The 19,947-nt window shown below is 39.0% G+C and overlaps 1 protein-coding gene across 1 annotated transcript in view; it reads right to left on the reverse strand.

Moving 5' to 3' along the window:
• Positions 1 to 19,947, reverse strand: part of SLC12A3 (solute carrier family 12 member 3) — a 564,508-nt gene that overhangs the window by 510,405 nt on the left and 34,156 nt on the right. The window contains exon 7 of the mRNA XM_044079103.1: positions 13,051 to 13,126. Coding sequence (XP_043935038.1) covers positions 13,051 to 13,126 — 76 coding nt within the window. The remainder of the gene's footprint in view (positions 1 to 13,050; positions 13,127 to 19,947) is intronic.

Genomic DNA, 19,947 nt, shown 5'->3' on the forward strand with positions numbered 1-19,947 from the left:
TCTATTGCTGTGTCTAAGGAAATACCAACCAAAACAAGTAGACCGTGGTACTGGTACATAAACTAGGAAAGTCAAAATAAAAAACGACCAGAAAAACACCATACTCGAAACCAGGAATTTTAATATTGAACATTAAAATCAGGTTAAGTGCTTTCATCATACAATGACATCTTCAGAACCATTGAATAATAAGTAGAGGGCACTTAGCAAATAAAAAGCCTTGTTTACACACACCCCCCCCCCAGAAACAACCAATCATGAGTAAAAACGTAGCATAAATACTGAGACAATCAAAATTTTGAAAACGAAAAAACAACCAGTGAACTTAAGGCAAATATTGATGCTACAAACAAAGTAGCAGCCAATGATGTAAATCCAGTTCATACACAGAATTAACATCAATCATATCAACAAACAAAATATAACAATAAAATATTTATCATATTCTATATGCCCTATTTCTTAATTCACTCGTTATTGACATGGCATCATTTAAGCTGGGGTAATTGTTGGCATCAAGTCGCAATTGCCAGATGATTTCCCACTACAGAAGAAAGTTATTCCAGTCCCAGACATAATTACATTTCACTTGCTCCAGGACAAAAACGTTAAACTTTAGAAAGTCTGCACACATAAGCAAATGCCTCGCCAATGCACTCTTATTGTCCCTTTTAATAACATTGCAGTTATGTTGGTATATCCTTTTATTGAGTGCATTATTATTTTTCCCGATGTAACAGGCTGGACAAGAAGCACACCATGCAAGGTAAACCACTCTGGCTGACTGAAAGTCAAATTTACCTTGCACAGACCATTTACTGATGAAATCAAATAAAGAAATCCCCACCCGTGAATTAACAAAAGAGCATTGGTGGCAACAGCCACATTTGTTTGTGATGGGAAAGGCAAATATAATCCTGTCCTTAGGTTTCTCCAAAATGCTCTTAAAATTGGGACAGCACTTAAAAGTGAATCTCGGGGGTTCACTAAAAACATATTTAATGTCTCATTACAATGCAGAATGTACCAGTTCTTGAACAAAATTCCCTTAATATGAGGCACATCAAGGGAGTAATGTAAAGATATGTTGTTGCAAAGCTTTTTTCTTTTTCAAATTTTTGATTGGCTCAGTATTTTTGCTAAGTTTCTACACGTGACTAGTTGTATCTAGGGGGTGTGTTTAGACAAGGCTTTTTATTTGTCAGTTGCCTTTTGCCTATTATTCAATAGTTCTGAAGCTGTCATTGTATGACAAAAATGCTTAACCTGATTTTAACATTCAATATTAAAGTTCCTGGTTTCAACTACAGTGTTTTTCTGGTCATTTTTTTTCTTTTGTCTAAAGAAATCATTTCTATGGTAGGTCCCCCAGATATCTCAGAATCCATGCCTTCCTTTTCAGATACTCTCTCCCTACTCAGGAGTTGTTTACAGATGCTTCAGACCTGGCCTGTGACATTTGTTCCAACTACATCGGGGTCCAGAAGGTCTAGTCTCTACAGGAAGTGAAGGATCATATAAACATCAAGGAAATTAAAGCTCTTATCCTGGCACTTCATGTTCTGCATTATCTTTGGACTCCAGGGCCATTCAGAGTTTTCACAAATAACATCACTGTCATGTGGTACATAAAAACATGAGGGAGCAAAGTCTTACCATCTCTGTAAACTAGCCCTCATAGTATGGGATTTTGCCATCCACCATCGATTGATTCTTCAAGCAGTTTATATTCCCTCTGAATACCATGTTGTGGCAGACAATCTGAGCAGATCCAGGGCTCATAAGTGGATGCTTCAGAGAGATGTTTTCCTGGACATTGTTCATTAATGAAGTACTCTTCAGGTAAATCTTTTTGCCTCCACACAGAACAGGCAACTTCCCCAGTTCGCTTTCAGAGTGCCTAGTCTTCTGGCTTGGAAAATGGACACCTTGTCTTTTTCTTGGAGAAAGATGCTCCTGTATGCTTATCCTCGTCTTCCTCTTTTGCCAAAGATTTTACACAAGATCATGCGGAAAAGGCCCCAAATCTCATTGCTGACTCAGTTTTGGCACAGACAGCATTGGTTTCCCTTTTTTTTTTCATTTGGCCAGGCAAAATCATCACAAGTTTCCCCACAAGATGGATCTTCTCACACAGGGCAAGGACTCTTTAATTCATCCTCATCTTCTCATCCTACAGCTGACTCTCTGAGTGATAGGGTTTTAACTCCTTTTCAACACCAGTTTTCTGAGGGCATGCTTTGGGTTTTGCAGGAGGCCAGAAAACCCACTACTAGAAAATGTTATGTTGAAAAGTAGAAAAGATTTTCTGCTTGGTGTCATAACAGTGAACAGGGCCCCATTTAGTGTATAGTCCTACTGTTCTTTCTTATTTGTGTGAGTTGCTCAATTCAGGTTTTGCATACTCTTCTGTTAAATCTCATTTGACGGACATTTCTGCCTGTCTACCTCTGGATCCACCACTTTTCTCTAGGTTTGAGGTTCAACAGTTCCTAAAAGGTGTCCTTCATATTAGTCTTCCAAGAAAACCTGATACCTTTTGAGCTAGCAGCCTCTTCCTCTTTAAATCTCTGTACCTGAAAAACTATCTCTGTTATTTACCTTGTGTCTCTGAACATGAAGTCTTTATGGCAGTTCCTCCTATTCTGGGTTTTTTTTCCACATAGACAGGTTGTTTCTTAGACCCAATCCTTCTTGTATGCATAAAGTAGACAATGATTTGCCTTGTAATCAAACCATCTATCTTCCTTCTTTCCATCTCCTCAAAACAGTGGTGAGAGGGTTCTCCACTCTTTGGATTTGCATAGATATTAGGAAGTAGGAGCAGCTTTTTCTTTCTTTTCAGGACAAGAGATTGAGTTTAGCTGTTTCTAAGCAAACCATCTCTTCCTGGATTTCTAAAGACATTTGTTTTAGTTATTGTTTTTATTGCAAGCAAATGCCTACTTCTGTTCATGCTTATTCTACTAGGGCAGTTCCCTCCTATAGTATTTTTTTCAAGGGGTCTCAATGCTAGATCCATTTTTGGAAGCAGCTACTTGGTCTTTTGTGCATACTTTTACTAAGGGCTATAAGTAAGATGTGATTTCTAGGGCCAGAGCAGGTTATGCCATCTCCATACTACATAGGTTTTTGGAGGATTTCTCAGTGCTTTCTTCCTCTTTCTATCTTATACAGTAGCTAAGAATACTGCAACAGTGATTATGGAAGGACACAGTACAGTTATGTAAGAACTTTCTATAACAGTATATGTACTACTTATCACTGTTGCATTATTCCATCCCTCCCTCCTTCCCCCTGTTAGATTTTCCTTCTCCCTCTAGCTGAGGGGTCTTCTTTTTCCTTATTTCTGGATGTACATGTACCATCTTTCTTTACGTCCTCGTTTACTGCTCCTGTTCTCCTGTGGCAATTCATTTCTGAAGATTTTGTACTCATACATCACTTAAGTACCTTATGTCTCAGATATAGGAAGACTTTGGCATGCTGACCAAATGTACAGCTATTCTTCTGCAGCTGTGATAAGTAAGACATCTACTGTTATGGTAATTTCTTACACAACTGCACTTTGAAACACAGCTGGTGCAGACGATTCTGCAAAATTTAACTTGTTGCACTGAAATACGCTTTGTAAGTATCTGTGGCCAAGTATTTATTAAGCTGATTATCTAAAATCATTTGTTGATAAGTATGTCTAATTTTGAAAACCTCTGGCCACCTGTCAAGAATGTAGAAAGGTCGTATCCAACAATTAAGTTCTAATCGCCACTCAACATGACCTTTCCTTCAAGTTCCACTGTAAGTACCATAGGACCTTTTCATACAGAATAGCTTCACACGGATTATGACTTTTCTTTCAGCAATCTATTAAATTCTTCTCCAGCTTTAGCACACATTTCTTACAGAAATGTATTGATCTGAAGAACCTAGGTTTGGCATCTGCTGGAAGATAAACAGTAGCTGTAGCCTATGTAGCATATCCAATCTTTATTTAAGTACACCCTCATGCTTAATATGCATTTTTTTTTTTAAGAAAATGTGCTTCGTTTCAACCCAATTTAAATAGCTTTTAGTTAGCTTCTTCCTAGTAAGCTTAGTCCAATGTTTTTGGTTACTGTCAAAGCTAAGGCTTCCTCTTGTTCCTTAAATGTAACCTTCATATCAGCAACTCCCAGATGTATTACCTTTTCTTGTATAAGTTTTCAATATAATATCGATCGGCTGCAAAATTGTGTTGGTTATCTCTCTAAATTTAATTTTATTAATTACATTGGTACAGCCTCCAGTGTCAACCACAAAGTTCACAGACTTCCCTTCAAATTCCTTTCCACCAGTAATGACTTTACTTTCATAACATTTATACTTGTTGCACTATGTAAAGAAAATGCATCCTCCACAAGAAATATTAAACTCCATTTCACCTTAAATATTTGCTTTCATAAATATATTTTTATTCCTGTGGCAACTCATTTTGTTCCCAGTGTCACTAATGCATAATATTTTCCCATATAAGTTTTCAGTGTGCAGTCATCAGCTGTTTTCCAAGCCACCAATAACATGAAATGTCTTGGCTGCCTTCCTTATTTTTGAATGCTGGCTATTTAGGTTTCTGTTCACAAATACTATTATAAAAGACTCCAGTCAGTTGCATTTTTAAATTGTGTATTTTTATTTGATGCCTCTATTGCTTAAGATTTATTTATGACATTTTCATATGTTAAATCATTTTTCTGTCAATAACCTCTTTAAATGCAATCATCATTCATTACACATATGCTCTTGTCTCTCACCTATTGCTGTAATATCTCTCCATAACTGCGGCCTTGTGACGTTTTCTCATATCAGTGACATACTATTTCTTACATTTATTAACCTTCACTGAACAATACTAAATCCTTAACCTTGAAATAGTCTCACTAGAATTACACTGAAAATTATTTTTCAACAAGCTTACTAGTTGCATACATTTTTAGAACTCAGAAGACTTTTCATCATATTGCAAGTCAGCAAGTTATAGCTCCCTCTGAAAAAGGAAGAATGGCTTAGTTTATGTTTTCATTCTCTGTCCAGTTGGCAACAAAAACCTTTTCTAATACTTCATAATATACTTATTCAAATGCTGTCATCAAATGCAAAGTACTTACAGTTCAAGTTTTTTTTTTCTTTCTCCTTGAAATTTCTTGCAAGAGCTAGAATTTCTTAAACACTGAAAACCTATTTGCCAAAAAGATGTGCTGTGTCTAGGACAAAAATATAAACATCGTTACTGCTTCAGGAACAGTCTTCGTCTAGAGAACTCTACACCGAAATCTAAAGAAACAGCAACAAGAGCAGGTCTAGGAATTTGAGCAGGAAAACATATACAAGATTCCTAAATAGCTACCTTACCAAGAAATCATGTCTAAAAGTATATAAACCATCTAGAAGCAGATTTGAGTACTGCAGCAAAATGAATCACATAGATTACATATATAATGTTAGAGCTATATTAAGAGCTAAGAGTAGAGTTAAAATTAAGGTCTGGGTAAGCTTCATAGTGTTCTTTTTTGTTTGTTTGTTTTTTTTAACCCGGGCCACATACTGTGTAATACTGCAAAATGTAGGCATGGATTCAAAACCAGTCTGTTTTTATTTTTTGTTCTGCTGTATGGGGGTATATTAGGACATATAAATATATAAGTATATATATATATATATATATATATATATATATATATATATATATATATATATATATATATATATATATATATATAGATTTACTATTAAAATATTGACGTAGCATTGTACGCCTACGAACTCCGCAGTGGTGCAGCGGTTAGAGTTGCTGCCTCACAGCAAGAGATTCTCTGGTTAAATCCTTGTCTGGGGTGCCTTCTGTGCGGAGTCTGCATGTCCTCCCTGTGGTCGCGTGGGTTTCCTCCAGGTGCTCCGGTTTCCTCCCACATCCCAAAGACATGCTGTAGGTGGATTGGACACTCTAAATTGGCCCTAGGTGTGAGTGTGTATGTATGTGTGCCTTCTGTGGAAGGTTGGGCTCTGGGCTGGCAACTCGACACTGTAAAACTCCACTGCCAATCATGAGCAGACAGGTGATCTGCTGTGGTGACCCCTAACCGGGAAAAACCGAAAGAAGATTGTACACCTATGAAATATTCGAGCTACAGATGTTCGAATAGTTCATATGTGTGTAAACTACATAACCAAACATTATATTTGTGAATGTGCTGTGCATTCGCAAATATGAACGTTCAAAGGGATGTACAGGGATCGCGGTACAGTGCGGTTAGAAATACATCCCTTTCCTCACTGTAGTGCAATCTCGGAGTTGGAATATATAGTTGGGGATTGGGGGCGTTGCCTCCCACAGGGGGGTGCAGAGGGGCTTGCCCCCCCCTGCATAAACTGGATGTTAGGTATACTAGTTAGGGAGTTATGGCAAGGGTGGAATTGCTCTTAAGTGCCGTAAAATGTCATGTTCGACATTTTCAGCATTAACAGCTGATTTTCAACATTAGGGCCATTAGGTAATGTGTACTTTTGGCGAATTAGTTCACTGTTAAGTAACGATTCTGTTTTAAATTTCGATATTTTAATAGTAAACCATATATATATATATATATATATATATATATATATATATATATATATATATATATATATATATGCTCGACTAGCATATGTCCGAATCACAAAACATTAAACACAAATACACAAAACTGCTTAACATTGACAAGCGCTTCCGTGTATGTGTGCCTGTTTCGCAGATCGGACTACAGTGTGGGTAAGGGAAAATTCCCTTTTCTTCACTGTAGTGCGATCTCGGAGTGAGAATAATAAAGTAGGGTGTGGGGTGCAGGGGCAAAGCCCCTGCAAAACGTAGATTTTTTTTTTGAACCACACATACACAGAAGTGCTTTTCAATGTTAAATGCTTTCATGTATGTGTGTTCAATGTTTTGTGATTCGGACATATGCTAGTCAAGCATGTGTCCTAGACCCATATACATATATATATATATATATATATATATATATATATATATATATATATATATATATATATATATATATATATATATATATATAGGTCTGCCTGATAACGCTGAAGACAAGAACACCGACACTGGAAGATCGACAACGGAGATAATCGACAGTTGAAAATCCCAACACTGAGAACACCGACATATTAAGGTAAGTGTGCAATAGTGATGGACTGTAGGGTTAGGGGCAGGTTAAGTAAGTTGGGGTTAGGGCACGGGTCAGGTGAGTGCGCAATAGTGACAGACTTTAGGGTTAGGGGCGGGTTAAATGAGTTAGGGTTAGTGCACAGGTTAGGTGAGTGTGCAATAGTGGCGGACCTTAGGGTTAGGGTTTGGGTTAAGGTTAGTGCATAGATAGTTGTGTATGTAAGGTTTAGTGTAGGTTTGTAAGGTTTTTGGTGTGCTTGTCTTGTGTGTGTGCTTTTTGGACAGGGGATTTGTTTTGTTTGTTGATTGTCGGGATTGTGGTCTGTCGGGTATGTGAAGTTTCGTGTTTTTGAACTTTCGGTTTGATTTCGTTGTCGGTGTTTTAGCGTGTCGGTGTTATCAGGTAGACTTATATATATATATATATGTATATATATATATATATATATATATATATATATATATAAATTCCATCCATTCTAAGTATATTTTCTATTAACTTAGAATCAACATTTTCCTAATCCATGCTAACCTAGTTCCAAATAGTGACAAAAACACTGAATACTACTAACATCCCTTTCACTCCCACAACTTGACACATTTTAATCACTCATGATCATTTACTCCTAGAGACTTACGTTTTTACAACTCTTCCTGTAAAAATGTCCTTCTGAACAGTCCTCCTTAAACTGAAAAGCTAAACAAAAAGTTTCAGTTTGACCAACTTTATAAATATTCAAGAAGGAAGCAGAACTACAAAAATCTCTGTTTTTATAACAAAAATGATGTAACACCAGCTGAATATATTATTGAGTTCTGCTCCAGGAGGCTACTATTCCATGATAATACAATTGCATTTTATTACATGACAGCATTGTGCACTCTTTACAAGTGTATCGGTTCGTAGGTAAGTACTGGGCTAGCTGCCCTTTAGAGCATTTTAAGCCTTGCTAAGTTCCCTTTTTGTACTCAAATTACCCTCTCCCATTTGGTTAGAGATTGATCTGACACCTCCTATGGTCAATAATTATATATTACCCCTAATGAAAATAACTGGGATCATACCATTGATAAGTTGAGGGGACCCATGCATGGGATAAAGCATTTAGGGACTGCCTCTACCCATTAGTAGTATGGGTGCAGTCCTGGGGTGAATTTCCCATCCATAGATCCAAGTTGCACTTGAATATGGACAGGGATGATCTTGTTTTATGTGGATGAGGAGTCTGTTCCAGAGAAGCAGTATCCTCTTTAAGACATAGCTGTCCCTCAAAACCATTTTGTTGATGCTACAAAAGATGTTTAGATCCCTAGACATTGATGGCATTTGACTTGCTGATGTGCAATAAATCCATCAGTAGTCAGTTGGAGGATGCTTTGCATGCTGCACACAGGTCACCTCTTAGCAGTCAGTAGGATACAGAGTATAGTGACAGGGTTTTTTGATTCAGTCCGTGTAGGACATGCTGGTTAGGCCTTATATCCTTTTAAAAAGATATCTCTGTGGGCATTCCAATTGCTGCATGTGTCTGGACAGATGCATTTCAAAGGGAACATTATATTCAACTATTGGCATAATGAGGGCTAAGTAAATGGGGACAATGACATCCCAAGAGCTAGACACAATCTCTTTGTTCATAAGCTGTACAATTTAGAAGGACTTTCTTTCAACAATTGACACATGTTGGTCAAACGTTAAGAAACTGTCCACATAAGTTCCCAAATCCTGAACTACTTGGTCAACTTTTAGGAGCATATTGTCAGTGTGGTAGTTCCCTGGGGTAGCTGACTTCCCAAAGGATAGAATAATGCATTTTTTTGCTTTAATTTCAGTCTATGATTTTGGCACCAGTTATTTATTTAGGACAAACCTGCCTGCAGGATGGCTAAGTCATTTGGGGATTCAGTGACCGCTCCTAGCTTGCAGTCATCTGCAAACTTAGAGAGACAGAGCCCTTTGATATTGACTTTTACTTCAGAGGAGTACATGCCAAACAGGAGAGGTCCCAGCACATAACCCTGGGGGCTCCACACATGACTGGTCTTTTTGTGGTGGTAAATTTCCCTATCTTGATTTCCTGCATCCTGTCTGTGAGCCATCTGGCCATCCAGTGGGTGACATAGGGGTTTATTCCTAGTTTATTTAGCTTTTCTACTAAGCCTGAGTTGCAAAAATTGTGTCAAAAGTTTTGGTCAGGTCAAGGTTTGTGGTGTGTATCATTTTGCCTTCATTCACTGCTTTGATGACCTTCTCAAAAAATTCCACCAGGATGAGTAAGCATGACCTGCCCTTGACGAAACTAGACTGAGATGAGTCCAGTGTTTGGAGGTTCGATATGCCCTGAGTGATCTTTCCATTGCTTTGCATATGAGGCTGGTTAGACTTATGGTTCTGTAATTGCCTGGGTCTATGGAAGGTCCTCCTTTATGCAGAGAAATGACTATAACTGTTCCCCATTCACTTGGTACAGAACCTGTATGGAGGTTGATATTGAATAGCGTTGTTAGGAGTGTGGCTAAAATGTGCTTCATGCTTTTTAAGATGCATCTAGGGATATTGTCGTGGCCCATCAATGCAGTATTTTAAGATGTTGATAGCACTTTTAGTTAATCATATATTACAATACTTAAATGTTTTGTTTGTTATGTCTATATTATCAGTCAAGCACACAGGTTCATAAGTTCATAGGATGATACTAGGCTATTGGCCTGGAGGCCCTTAGAAGCCTAGCCAAGAATTTCACCCATATTCCCAAAAAGTCAGCATCTGTTTTCCTGTCCAGCAGGGACACGGGTGAGATCCCAGGGGTATATTTTCTGTTTCCCATCCAGTCATCCAGATTCCTCTTTAAGAGGGCTAGTGAGGTACTCTGCTTCACATGGAGAGGGAGTCTATTCCACAGATAGGGGAGTCATTGGGACATAAATCTATCCTGCCAACAAGTTCTATTAATGTCACAGACCAGGTTGAGGCTTTGCGTGTGGGTTGCGCGAGTGAAGTTTGCCTTAAGGATGTGTAGCAACTCCATCAAGGCAGAGTCTGAAATGGCCTTGTATGCCAGACATAGGTCACCTCTGAGCAGTCTTTATTTGACTGAGTAGAGGGACAGGGCTTTTAGCCTGTCTACGATAGGTGTTTCAGACCCTGGATTTTCCTGGTCAGGAACCTCTGTGGTCTCTCCAACTGCTGCATGTGCTTGGCAAGGTACATGCCAAAGGGGTCATTGTACTCTATAACAGGTCTGATAAGGGAGGAATACAGGGATGTTATGACCTCCTTGCTCCTGGATAAAATACCCTTACTTATGAGGTGGGCCATGTAGAAAGCCTTCTGTACAATGGAGGCAATGTGGTGGTCAAAAGTCAGGTTGCTATGAACCCAAGTCCCTCAGGACTGATTGCATGCTTAGTACATTGTTATTAATGTGATAATTTGTGGGGATGCCATTTTCCCCAAAGGAGATAATGATGCATTTCTTGGCATTCAGTTTGAGACCATGCTTCTGGCACCAGTCATTATTTTGGGTAAGGCCCTCTTGGAGGATTTTCACATAACTAGGGGAATTTATGACAGTGCCAGCTTGCAGTCATCTACAAACTTGGTCAGCCACAGACCACTGATTTTGACTTGCTCCTCAGAAAAGTATATCCCAAATAGTAGAGGCCCCATGATTGATATTTGGGGTACACTGCTTGTTACAGGTCTACTACTAGAGGTGGCTTCCCCTATTTTGACTGAGCAGGTTCTGTCAGTGAGCCAGTTAGCTATGCATCTGGTAACATATGGGTTGATGCCTAGCTGCGAGAGTTTATCTATTATGTTTCAGTGGGGAATACTGTCAAAGGCTTTGGCTAGGTCAATGTAGGTGGTATGCACCATTTTCCCCTCATCCATGGCTTTGGTGACTATTTCAAAGAAGGCGACCAAGTTTAACAGGCATGATCTACCTTTGACAAAACCAAATTGTGAGGGATCAAGTGTTTGGAGGTTGCCAATGTCCTTGTTTACAAGGTCCATGATAATGTATTCCATGGCCTTGCAGATCAGGCTAGTTAGGCTGACTGGCCTATAATTGCCTGGGTTAGTGGACACTCCACCTTTGTGTAGAGGGATGACAGTGGCTGTCCTCCATTCTGCTGGGACGAAGCCAGCGCACAGGTTATGATTTGGCCAAAAGAGTGACAGTAAATGAGGCAGCAAGTGTGAGTAGCCCTTGACAGGGACCATACTAAGATCAGAGAACAAACCATCTGCTAATGACCTCTGCAGATGCATCACAAGGCTAGATCATGGATGATAGAACATCATGACACTAGATCTTGGAGAAGAGTGTATCATGAAGTTAGATCAGACATGACAGTAGAGCATGAGGCTAGACCATGGAGTAAAGTGCATCGTTAGTATATTTAATACTTACAAACTTTTGAATAGCCAATAGTATTTGCTCTGAGGTTGTTATAACAACATTAGAGAACACCACTACCAAAGAGAGTGTATCTCGAATCAAAATCACAGTGGAGTTTTCATCAAGAGGTTAGATCACAGAGGAGAATGCATCATGAGATTAGGTCACAGAGCATACATCTTGATTAGATCACACACACACACACATGCACACACATGCAAGCACACACACATACACGCACATGCACACACACACACACACACACACACACTCACACACACACACACACACACACACACAATGACCAGGCGGATTAAATGTTAAACATTGTGTGTGTGTGTGTGTGTGTGTGTGTGTGTGTGTGTGTGTGTGTGTGTGTGTGTGTGTGTGTGTGTGCCTACTTGTATGTATACGTGACCTTATCTCTTGAACACCACACGGTTACTACCAAGTAAATGTCAATCTTCCGACTTCCAAAAGCTCTTGCATGAGGAAGTGTAAAACATTTGAGTTGGAAAATGTTCCAAAATTCAAATGGTTGGTTGATCATTTTCTCGATTCGTTGTGTCAGTATGGTTTGTTTTCATTTATATAAATGTATGATTGCGATGGTGCAATAAAGATGAAGTGCAAAGAACAGAAGGGGCAGCCTTTATAGTGCCGGAACGCAACTGTGTATTTGTGGATTTTTCTTTTGGTTACTAGTTGGTTTTATTTGATATATAGCAATATATGTGAAGTAAAATGTTTGTTATGTTAATTATAGTGTGATTACTTTTATATGAATGTAATTTTTCTTATGTTACAAGTAATAACAACAATGAATAGAACATGCTGGAGGGATCGATTCCCTTCGCAGAGACTTCCCTTACTATGAAACAGGGTCCCGATCTACATAAGACGGAGCCCCTCACTATCACTCTTCAGGAGGAACCTTGATGAGTGGATGGGTAACAGAAAGTTCACATCGAGGATCACACCAACAGCACTACTAGATAGGGGTCAAGGGTACTAGCTGCTAGTAGAAGGGTCTAGGGAACTACTAAAGGGGCGGTGAATACCGCACAATGGGGCTGGGCTAATATATGCCTTCGGGCAGATAGCCCAGTACCAACCTACGAACATATGAACCTATAATTCAATAAAGGTGTTTGGAAAAAAAAATCTCTTCAGTGACATCGATTCTAGAGTAAATCTAGAATAACAAAATTAACTGAAAAAGAGACAGAAATTCCACTTACTAGGCCCCAATTTTAACATAATTGCTTTTAAGATCATACAGAATGCATGGAAGAAGGCATTCAGTTGTAACTTGGAACTTTCATTAGTTGAGATTTCCCATTTTGAGCTTTCTAATACCACCATACATAACACGTTGTGATATTCCACTAGCAAAAGGGAAACAGAATCTTCATACCTGTAAACATGGCAAACATCTGCTTGTTACCCACTTACCTATTCCTGCTTGGGCAGTGATCCAAGGCAGTCTTAAGTATAAGATAACTCCCCATATGTTCAGCATACAGCGAATCTGTAGAAAACAAGGAAATATTTATTAGCTTTCTTGCCTGTTCAACAGGTTATTGCACCAATCCAAGAAAACCCATTTCATCCATGACCTAGGCAAAAGGCAAAAAAAAAAACATTGCAGGCAGAAAATATTATACCTAAGAAAATGGATATAATACACACACAGATCTATATATATATATATATATATATATATATATATATATATATATATATATATATATATATATATATATATAATATATATATATATATAATATATATATATATATATATATATATATATATATATATAATATATATATATATATATATATATATATATATATATATATATATATATAATATATATATATATATATATTATATATATATATATATATATAATATATATATATATATATATATATATATATTATATATATATATATATATATATATATATATATATAAGCATTACCAAAAAAATGGAAGTAGCAGTAAAAAAGCAAGACAATTACATAACTGCTTTACAAAGCAAAAAAAAAAACATGTGTATATATATATATATATATATATATATATATATATATATATATATAAAGTAAGAAGATAACTCTGACAAAGAATCATATCCACTAAGGTAAATAAAATAAAATGCAGTAAAGACATAGAACAGTAATAAACAAACAAATTGTCAAATTAACAAGTAGTGTTAGTGATATTATGTATAGCGTTAGCTATTTATAGACAATAGATAATCATGAGTTTATCAATGCAGTATGATGCTACTAGTGAGGTCTTTACCTTACAAACACAAGGTACAGAGTTAGATGCTGCTCTCTGGTTATTAGCTAGGCTTGTAATAGTCTGCAGGCTGATAGCCTAGTATTTACCTATGAAATAACTAACTAGTATTTATGCAGAATATTTAAAAAATCACTACTCATTAAACAGTTTAGTTTCTTTCAGAAATACTTTATGTTTGCTGACAGTTTCCTTAGGGAGCAAAATATTATGTCTGAATAATGTAGGCGGATAACATATACATCACATATGGTATTGGCTACAGCAGTCAGGTACTATAATGAGCCTGGGTATTAAACAGCATTGCTACACCTGGAAGAACTGTTTACTTGGACTCATTTAAATGTCTCCTTCACTGATTATCAAAATTATGAAATCTGAACAATCAGAATTACTAAGGTTTGATATTTTACTTGGGATATGCCAAGTGTGCCTTTATCTCAACAAATTCCTTTTTGAAGGACTTCTAACCTGAAGGAGTACCTTACTGTTTCTCAAAGCTGTCATTAGATTTTATCTAAAAAGTGATATATAGTTACGGTCTTTAGTCAGCAGTCTATGTAAATTTTAGTGTTATTCTAAAGTGTAATTGACAGTAAAGTAGCATGTAAAACAATTGTTCCTCATTTATTTGCAGCTTAATGTTTTATCATTATTAAAGCATGTCCTTTAGTTAAGAGTGCAGGTGATAGATCCACTAAGCCTGGAGCCACTGGTGCCACCCTAGTGTACATGCCTGTGGATGCCTCTACCTGAAGCATTATTCATCATGGGGGCAAAAAATCTTGATCTCACAGTAGTAAATACTGCCCACCATTATTGAATGCTATTAGCCATGACATGCAAAGTGGACCACAATATATGGAAGTCACAGTGTGACTATTAATTTGTAATTCTTGCCTCTTTTTCTTATTTTATAACTGAACTGTGAAGTCAGCCGTTGGCTGCTGTCTACCACCACCACCCCGACTGAAATAATCGCTCTAGCCATAAGACTCATCTCTCCTAAATCTACTGCTCTACAAACCACAAAATAGTGATCACACAGCCCTGTTAAAATATAAACTTCCTAGTAAATGATCCTTCATCTCATGATTTTATTCCATCTATCTATTCGTCTGTCCATTCATCCTTCTGTTCATTGTCCATCCATTCATCCATCTACCCATCCTTCCTTCCTTTGTTCTTTCCTTCCATCCATCCATCGTACCATCTGTCCATCTGTCCATCCATCCATCCATCCATCCATCCATCCATCCATTTTCTAAGCCACTTGTCCTGAGAAGGGTCACAGTAGCTGAAGCTGAAGCTAAGTAGGGCAGGCCATATTCCCCTATACTTCTGTATCCCCAACAGCACTCTTAAAGTCATCTACAAGAACAGTGCACTGGGGTCGAGAAATCATCCAAAATCAGAAGCACCACTAAAAACAGTAATGGGTCTTGCATTTTCAGGGATGAAAACATATTATTTGGCTAAACTTTTTATTATTCAGTCCTACTTGTAATATCACAGTGTGGTTGAATTAAACTGAATTTTTATTCATTACTGGTTTTTGGAGGTTCTTCTGATTTTCGACCATTTCTCCACCTCAGTGCACTGTTCTTGAGGATTATTAGTTTTACTTTAGTGCACTTTCACTCTGTCTTGGTTTTGTTAGTCTTTAATTCATTCTTCAGGATCCCCAGGTATTCCTAGGCAAGGTAGGAGATATAATATCACCAATGTGTCCTAGGCCTGCCCTTGGGACTCCTTCCAGTGGACCATGTTGATAATCCTACCATGAAAGGAATGAAGGCTGATTCCCACTAGGTGTCGAGCCCACTACAACTGACTACTTTCCACCAAGAAGAGCAGTCGCTGTACTCTGGGATCTTCCTGAATTGCTAAACTCCTCCCTTGCACTTGAACACTAAAGAGGAACATTTATTCTGCTGCTGATATCCACAAAGACATCCTTTTGGTTACTACCCAAAACATATGACACTAGGCAAGGATGGGGACATATAGACTGACTGGTTAAAATACCTGTACTATTGCTGGTCAATCTCATGATCCCTGTATTCACCCTCACAGGCAAGACTCCAGGATACTTAAAACTATTTAATTGGAGGTAGCTAGCTTTTCTCTCCTCACCAGCAGACAGCAATGCACTGTTTTCGGGAAGAGAAGTGTGGTGTCTGATTTGAATATACTGAAATTCCAGCCAATTCACACTAAGCAGTAAATTGCAGTAGGACATCCTGGAAGTCAAATTCACTTGAGGCTAAGATGACAACCTTATCTACAAACAGTAAGATGCAGCCCTCACATCTGTATACTGTGCATTCTGCAGACATTAATTATGCCTCAATATCCTATCCATGAAAATCACTAACAGGAAGGGGGAATAAGACACACTCTTGATGCAGTTCAGCAACCATTCTGAACATATTCAAATTCATGCTAAACATGTTTGCTCCTCAAATACAGGGACTGAATGATACAGAGAAACAGCCCAGGTAGCCAATATGTTTGCAATGCCTCCCACAAGATATTCCAAGATATGGAGTCATATGCCTTTTCCAGATCTACAAATCATATATAGAAATATTGTCAAACTTGCATGACCCTGTCATATTTGGCAAGGACAAATAGTTGATCCAAATTTCATGTTCATAGGTTCATAGGTAGGTACTAGGCTATCTGCCTGAAGGCATTTATAAGCCTAGCCAGAATGTGTTGGCTTTCGCCGCCCCCTTAGATAAGTTCCCTGTGCCTCTGTCCAGCAGAGCCACTGAAGTGATCCCGAGGGTAAACTTTCTGTTTCCCATCCACTCGTCAAGGTTTCTCTTGAAGAGTGTTAGTGAGGAGCTCTGCCTAATGTAGATTGGAATCTTCTTCCAAAGCATGGGAAATCTCTGGGACAGGAATCTATCCCTCCAGCACATCCTATTTATTTTTATGGTGAGGTTTAGATCCCTAGAGCATGTGCATCGAGGGGATAAGGTTTTCTTTAGGTGGAGCATGTCCATCAATTCTGGGTTGGACATGGCCTTGTATGTCAGGCAGAGATCACCTCTGAGTAGGCGGTATGCAACCAAGTAAAGCTGGAGTTTTTCAGTCGAGCTGCATAGGGCATCTGCTTGAGGCCAGTGATCCTCTTGGTGAGGTACTTCTGAGGTCTTTCCAGCTGTTGCAGATGTCTTGTAAGGTACATCCCAAATGGGGCGTTGTACTTTATGATGGGTCTGATGAGTGATGAGTAGAGGGGCACAATGACCTCTTTTGATCTGGATGCAAACCCTTTTGTGATTAGGCGGGCCACATAGAAGGATTTTCTAACCACTTTGGCAATGTGATTATGAAAGGACAGATTACTATCGACTTGGGTCCCCAGATCCCTTATTATGGTTTCATTATTTAGGGGACTACCACCTATGGGGTCGTTTGTGGGTACTTTGTTTTTTTCCAAAGGAGATGACTATGCACTTTTTGGCATTTAGCTTGAGGCCATGATTTTGACACCAGGTTTCTGTCTCAGTGAGACCCTTTTGGAGGATGTCTGTCAGCCGGAGAGTCAATTGCAGCCCGTAGTTTGCAGTTGTCTGCAAACTTGGTCAGCCATAGTCCTCCTGTGCTTGCCTGTACCTCTGAGAAGTATATGCCAAACAGGAGGGGGTCCTAGGACTGAGCCCTGGGGAATGCCACTTGTAACCGGTTTAGAGTTGGACCTATCTCCCACAACTCTCACCATGTGGGTTCTGTCAGTGAGCCAATTGGCAACCAATCTTGTGATGTAGGGGTTTATGTTCAGGCTGGTAAGCTTGTCTATAATACCAGAATGGGGAATGGTGTTGAAGGCCTTTGTGAGGTCTAGGTAGGCTGTGTGTACCACCTTTCCCTCATCTATAGTCTTGGTAACTGTCTCAAAGAAGTCCACCAAGTTTAGGAGGCAAGATCTGCCCTTAACAAAGCCGAACTTGGTATGGTCCAGTGTTTGGAGGTTCCCAATGTCTCTGTTAATGAGTTCCATGATGATGCACTTCTTAGCCTTGCAGACCAAGCTAGTCAGGCTTATAGGGTGATAATTCCTGGGGTCTGTTGTGGCTCCACCTTTGTGGAGCGGAATAACCATTGCTGTGCACCACTCTATGAGTATGTAGCCTGTGGAGAGGCTGAGCTTGAACAGTGTGTTTAGGTGAGGGGTTAGTTCATCTTTAAGCTCATGTAGGACGCAGCCTGGGACACCGTCTGGTCCCATTGATGCTGTGTTTTTGGCTTTGGAGAGGGCTGTTTTAACCTGAGTGACTGTGATTTCAGGGGCTCTACATTCTTCTGGTATGGTTAGGGGCCCTTTTGGGGGTGGGAGGGGGGTGAAGTTTGCACTGAACCTGTCTGCCAGGATGTTGGCGATATCAGTTGGTTCAGTGTATTTTGTGCCATTTTGCACTAACTCTGGGCAGATCTGAGCATTGACACTTAGATTCTTGACATAGTTAAAGAATGCCTTGTGGTTATCTTTTGAATCCTTGGCAATTTTTCTTTCAAAGCTTGCCTTGGATGATTTTATGAGGGAACATAGTTTCTTGCTGATACTGATCAGGGATGTCTTCCCTTCTTGGGATTTTACTCTTTTCTGTACTAGTTTCCTCCTTCTATTGTATAGCTTGTTTATGGCAGGGGGTCCACCAGACTGGTTTCCTTTTCTTGGAGGAGTGAGTTTTGGTTTTGTTTGGGATAGCACAATCCATGCATTCTTGAAGGTACCCAAAGAATGCATTAGTAAAGGATTTTGCAGCTTGGACAGCGTTATCCTTTAGCATGGGGGCTTTGAAACTTTCCACCTCGGTCTTAAGTAACATGAAGTTTGCTTTTGAAAAGTTTTTCATGGTGGTTTCCTTGTCCGAAGGCGGGGGGTGGAATGTGGATATCCAAAGTGATTTATTTATGGTCAGATCTAACCAGCGAGGGGTTGACCTCCGGTGTGGAACACCGGTCGCCCATGTTGGTGATGACCAGGTCCAATATGTTGTCACCTCTGGTGGGAGTGTTGACCAGTTGATCCAGGGTGTTTGAGTTTATAAATTCTAGGAAATGTTGGGCAAGGGAGTTAGTACTTGAGTAGTTCTCCCAGTTAATGTTTGGGTAATTGAAATCACCCAATATTAGGGTGTTTGGTAGGACCTTTATGTTTCCCAGTCTTTCCAGAAATGCAGAATGGGAGTCCTGGGACATGGTGGGTGATCTGTAGCAAGCTACAATTTGAATTGCAGTTTTGCCCATTGTTAGTTGCACGTGGATGATCTCTGAAGCATTGTGCTGTGCCACTAACTTGGAGGTGTGGGTATCCTTGATGAATATGGATACGCCCCCACCTTTTGTATTTCGGTTTGGTTCTGTGGCTGAAATGTATGGTATGAGTTGTAGCCTGGTAGTGCTGGGGTGCTCTCTAGAGCCTTAAACCAGGTTTCTGTTACTGCACATATATCGATTTTCTCCATACTGAGGAGTGCCTCGAGTGCATGCATTTTGAGGTTTAGACTTCCGGCATAAAGTAGCATTACTCTCAGTTTTTTGTTACTTGTGCTATTTACGGTGTTGGGTTTGTCTTTTGAGCCTTGCATAAAAAAGGCAGCATGGGGGTGGCAAGAGCCTTGGCCAGTATTTGAAAGCCTAAGGGTGACAGGTGCAAGCCGTCTCTAGTGAAGCAGCGTGGCTTGTTGAACATGTCATCCCAGGCAGACAGACACTGGATCCCTTTTTTTATGACTAAATGAATAAAAAAAAAATATCAAATTTATAGAAGCAATATCTAACATACAATGTTCCTCGATATCAAAGTACTTGTCTCCCCATTGTGTCCTGCCAGAAACCAAGGATAACTAACTCAATTATTTCTCACATACAGTAAAATAAAAAAAAGACTAACTAGAAAGACTAGTTAAAATAATTTTACATACTGTTAAATCATTTAAGCTAGTGTTTCTGTTGTTTTTACTATATGTGATAAAGAGCTGAATAAATCACCTCTGATTCTTGACTGGGTGCCTTACT

The sequence above is a fragment of the Protopterus annectens genome, chromosome 8.part0, assembly GCF_019279795.1.
Source record: "Protopterus annectens isolate FY-2018-M chromosome 8.part0, PAN1.0, whole genome shotgun sequence".
Taxonomy (NCBI): domain Eukaryota; kingdom Metazoa; phylum Chordata; order Ceratodontiformes; family Protopteridae; genus Protopterus; species Protopterus annectens.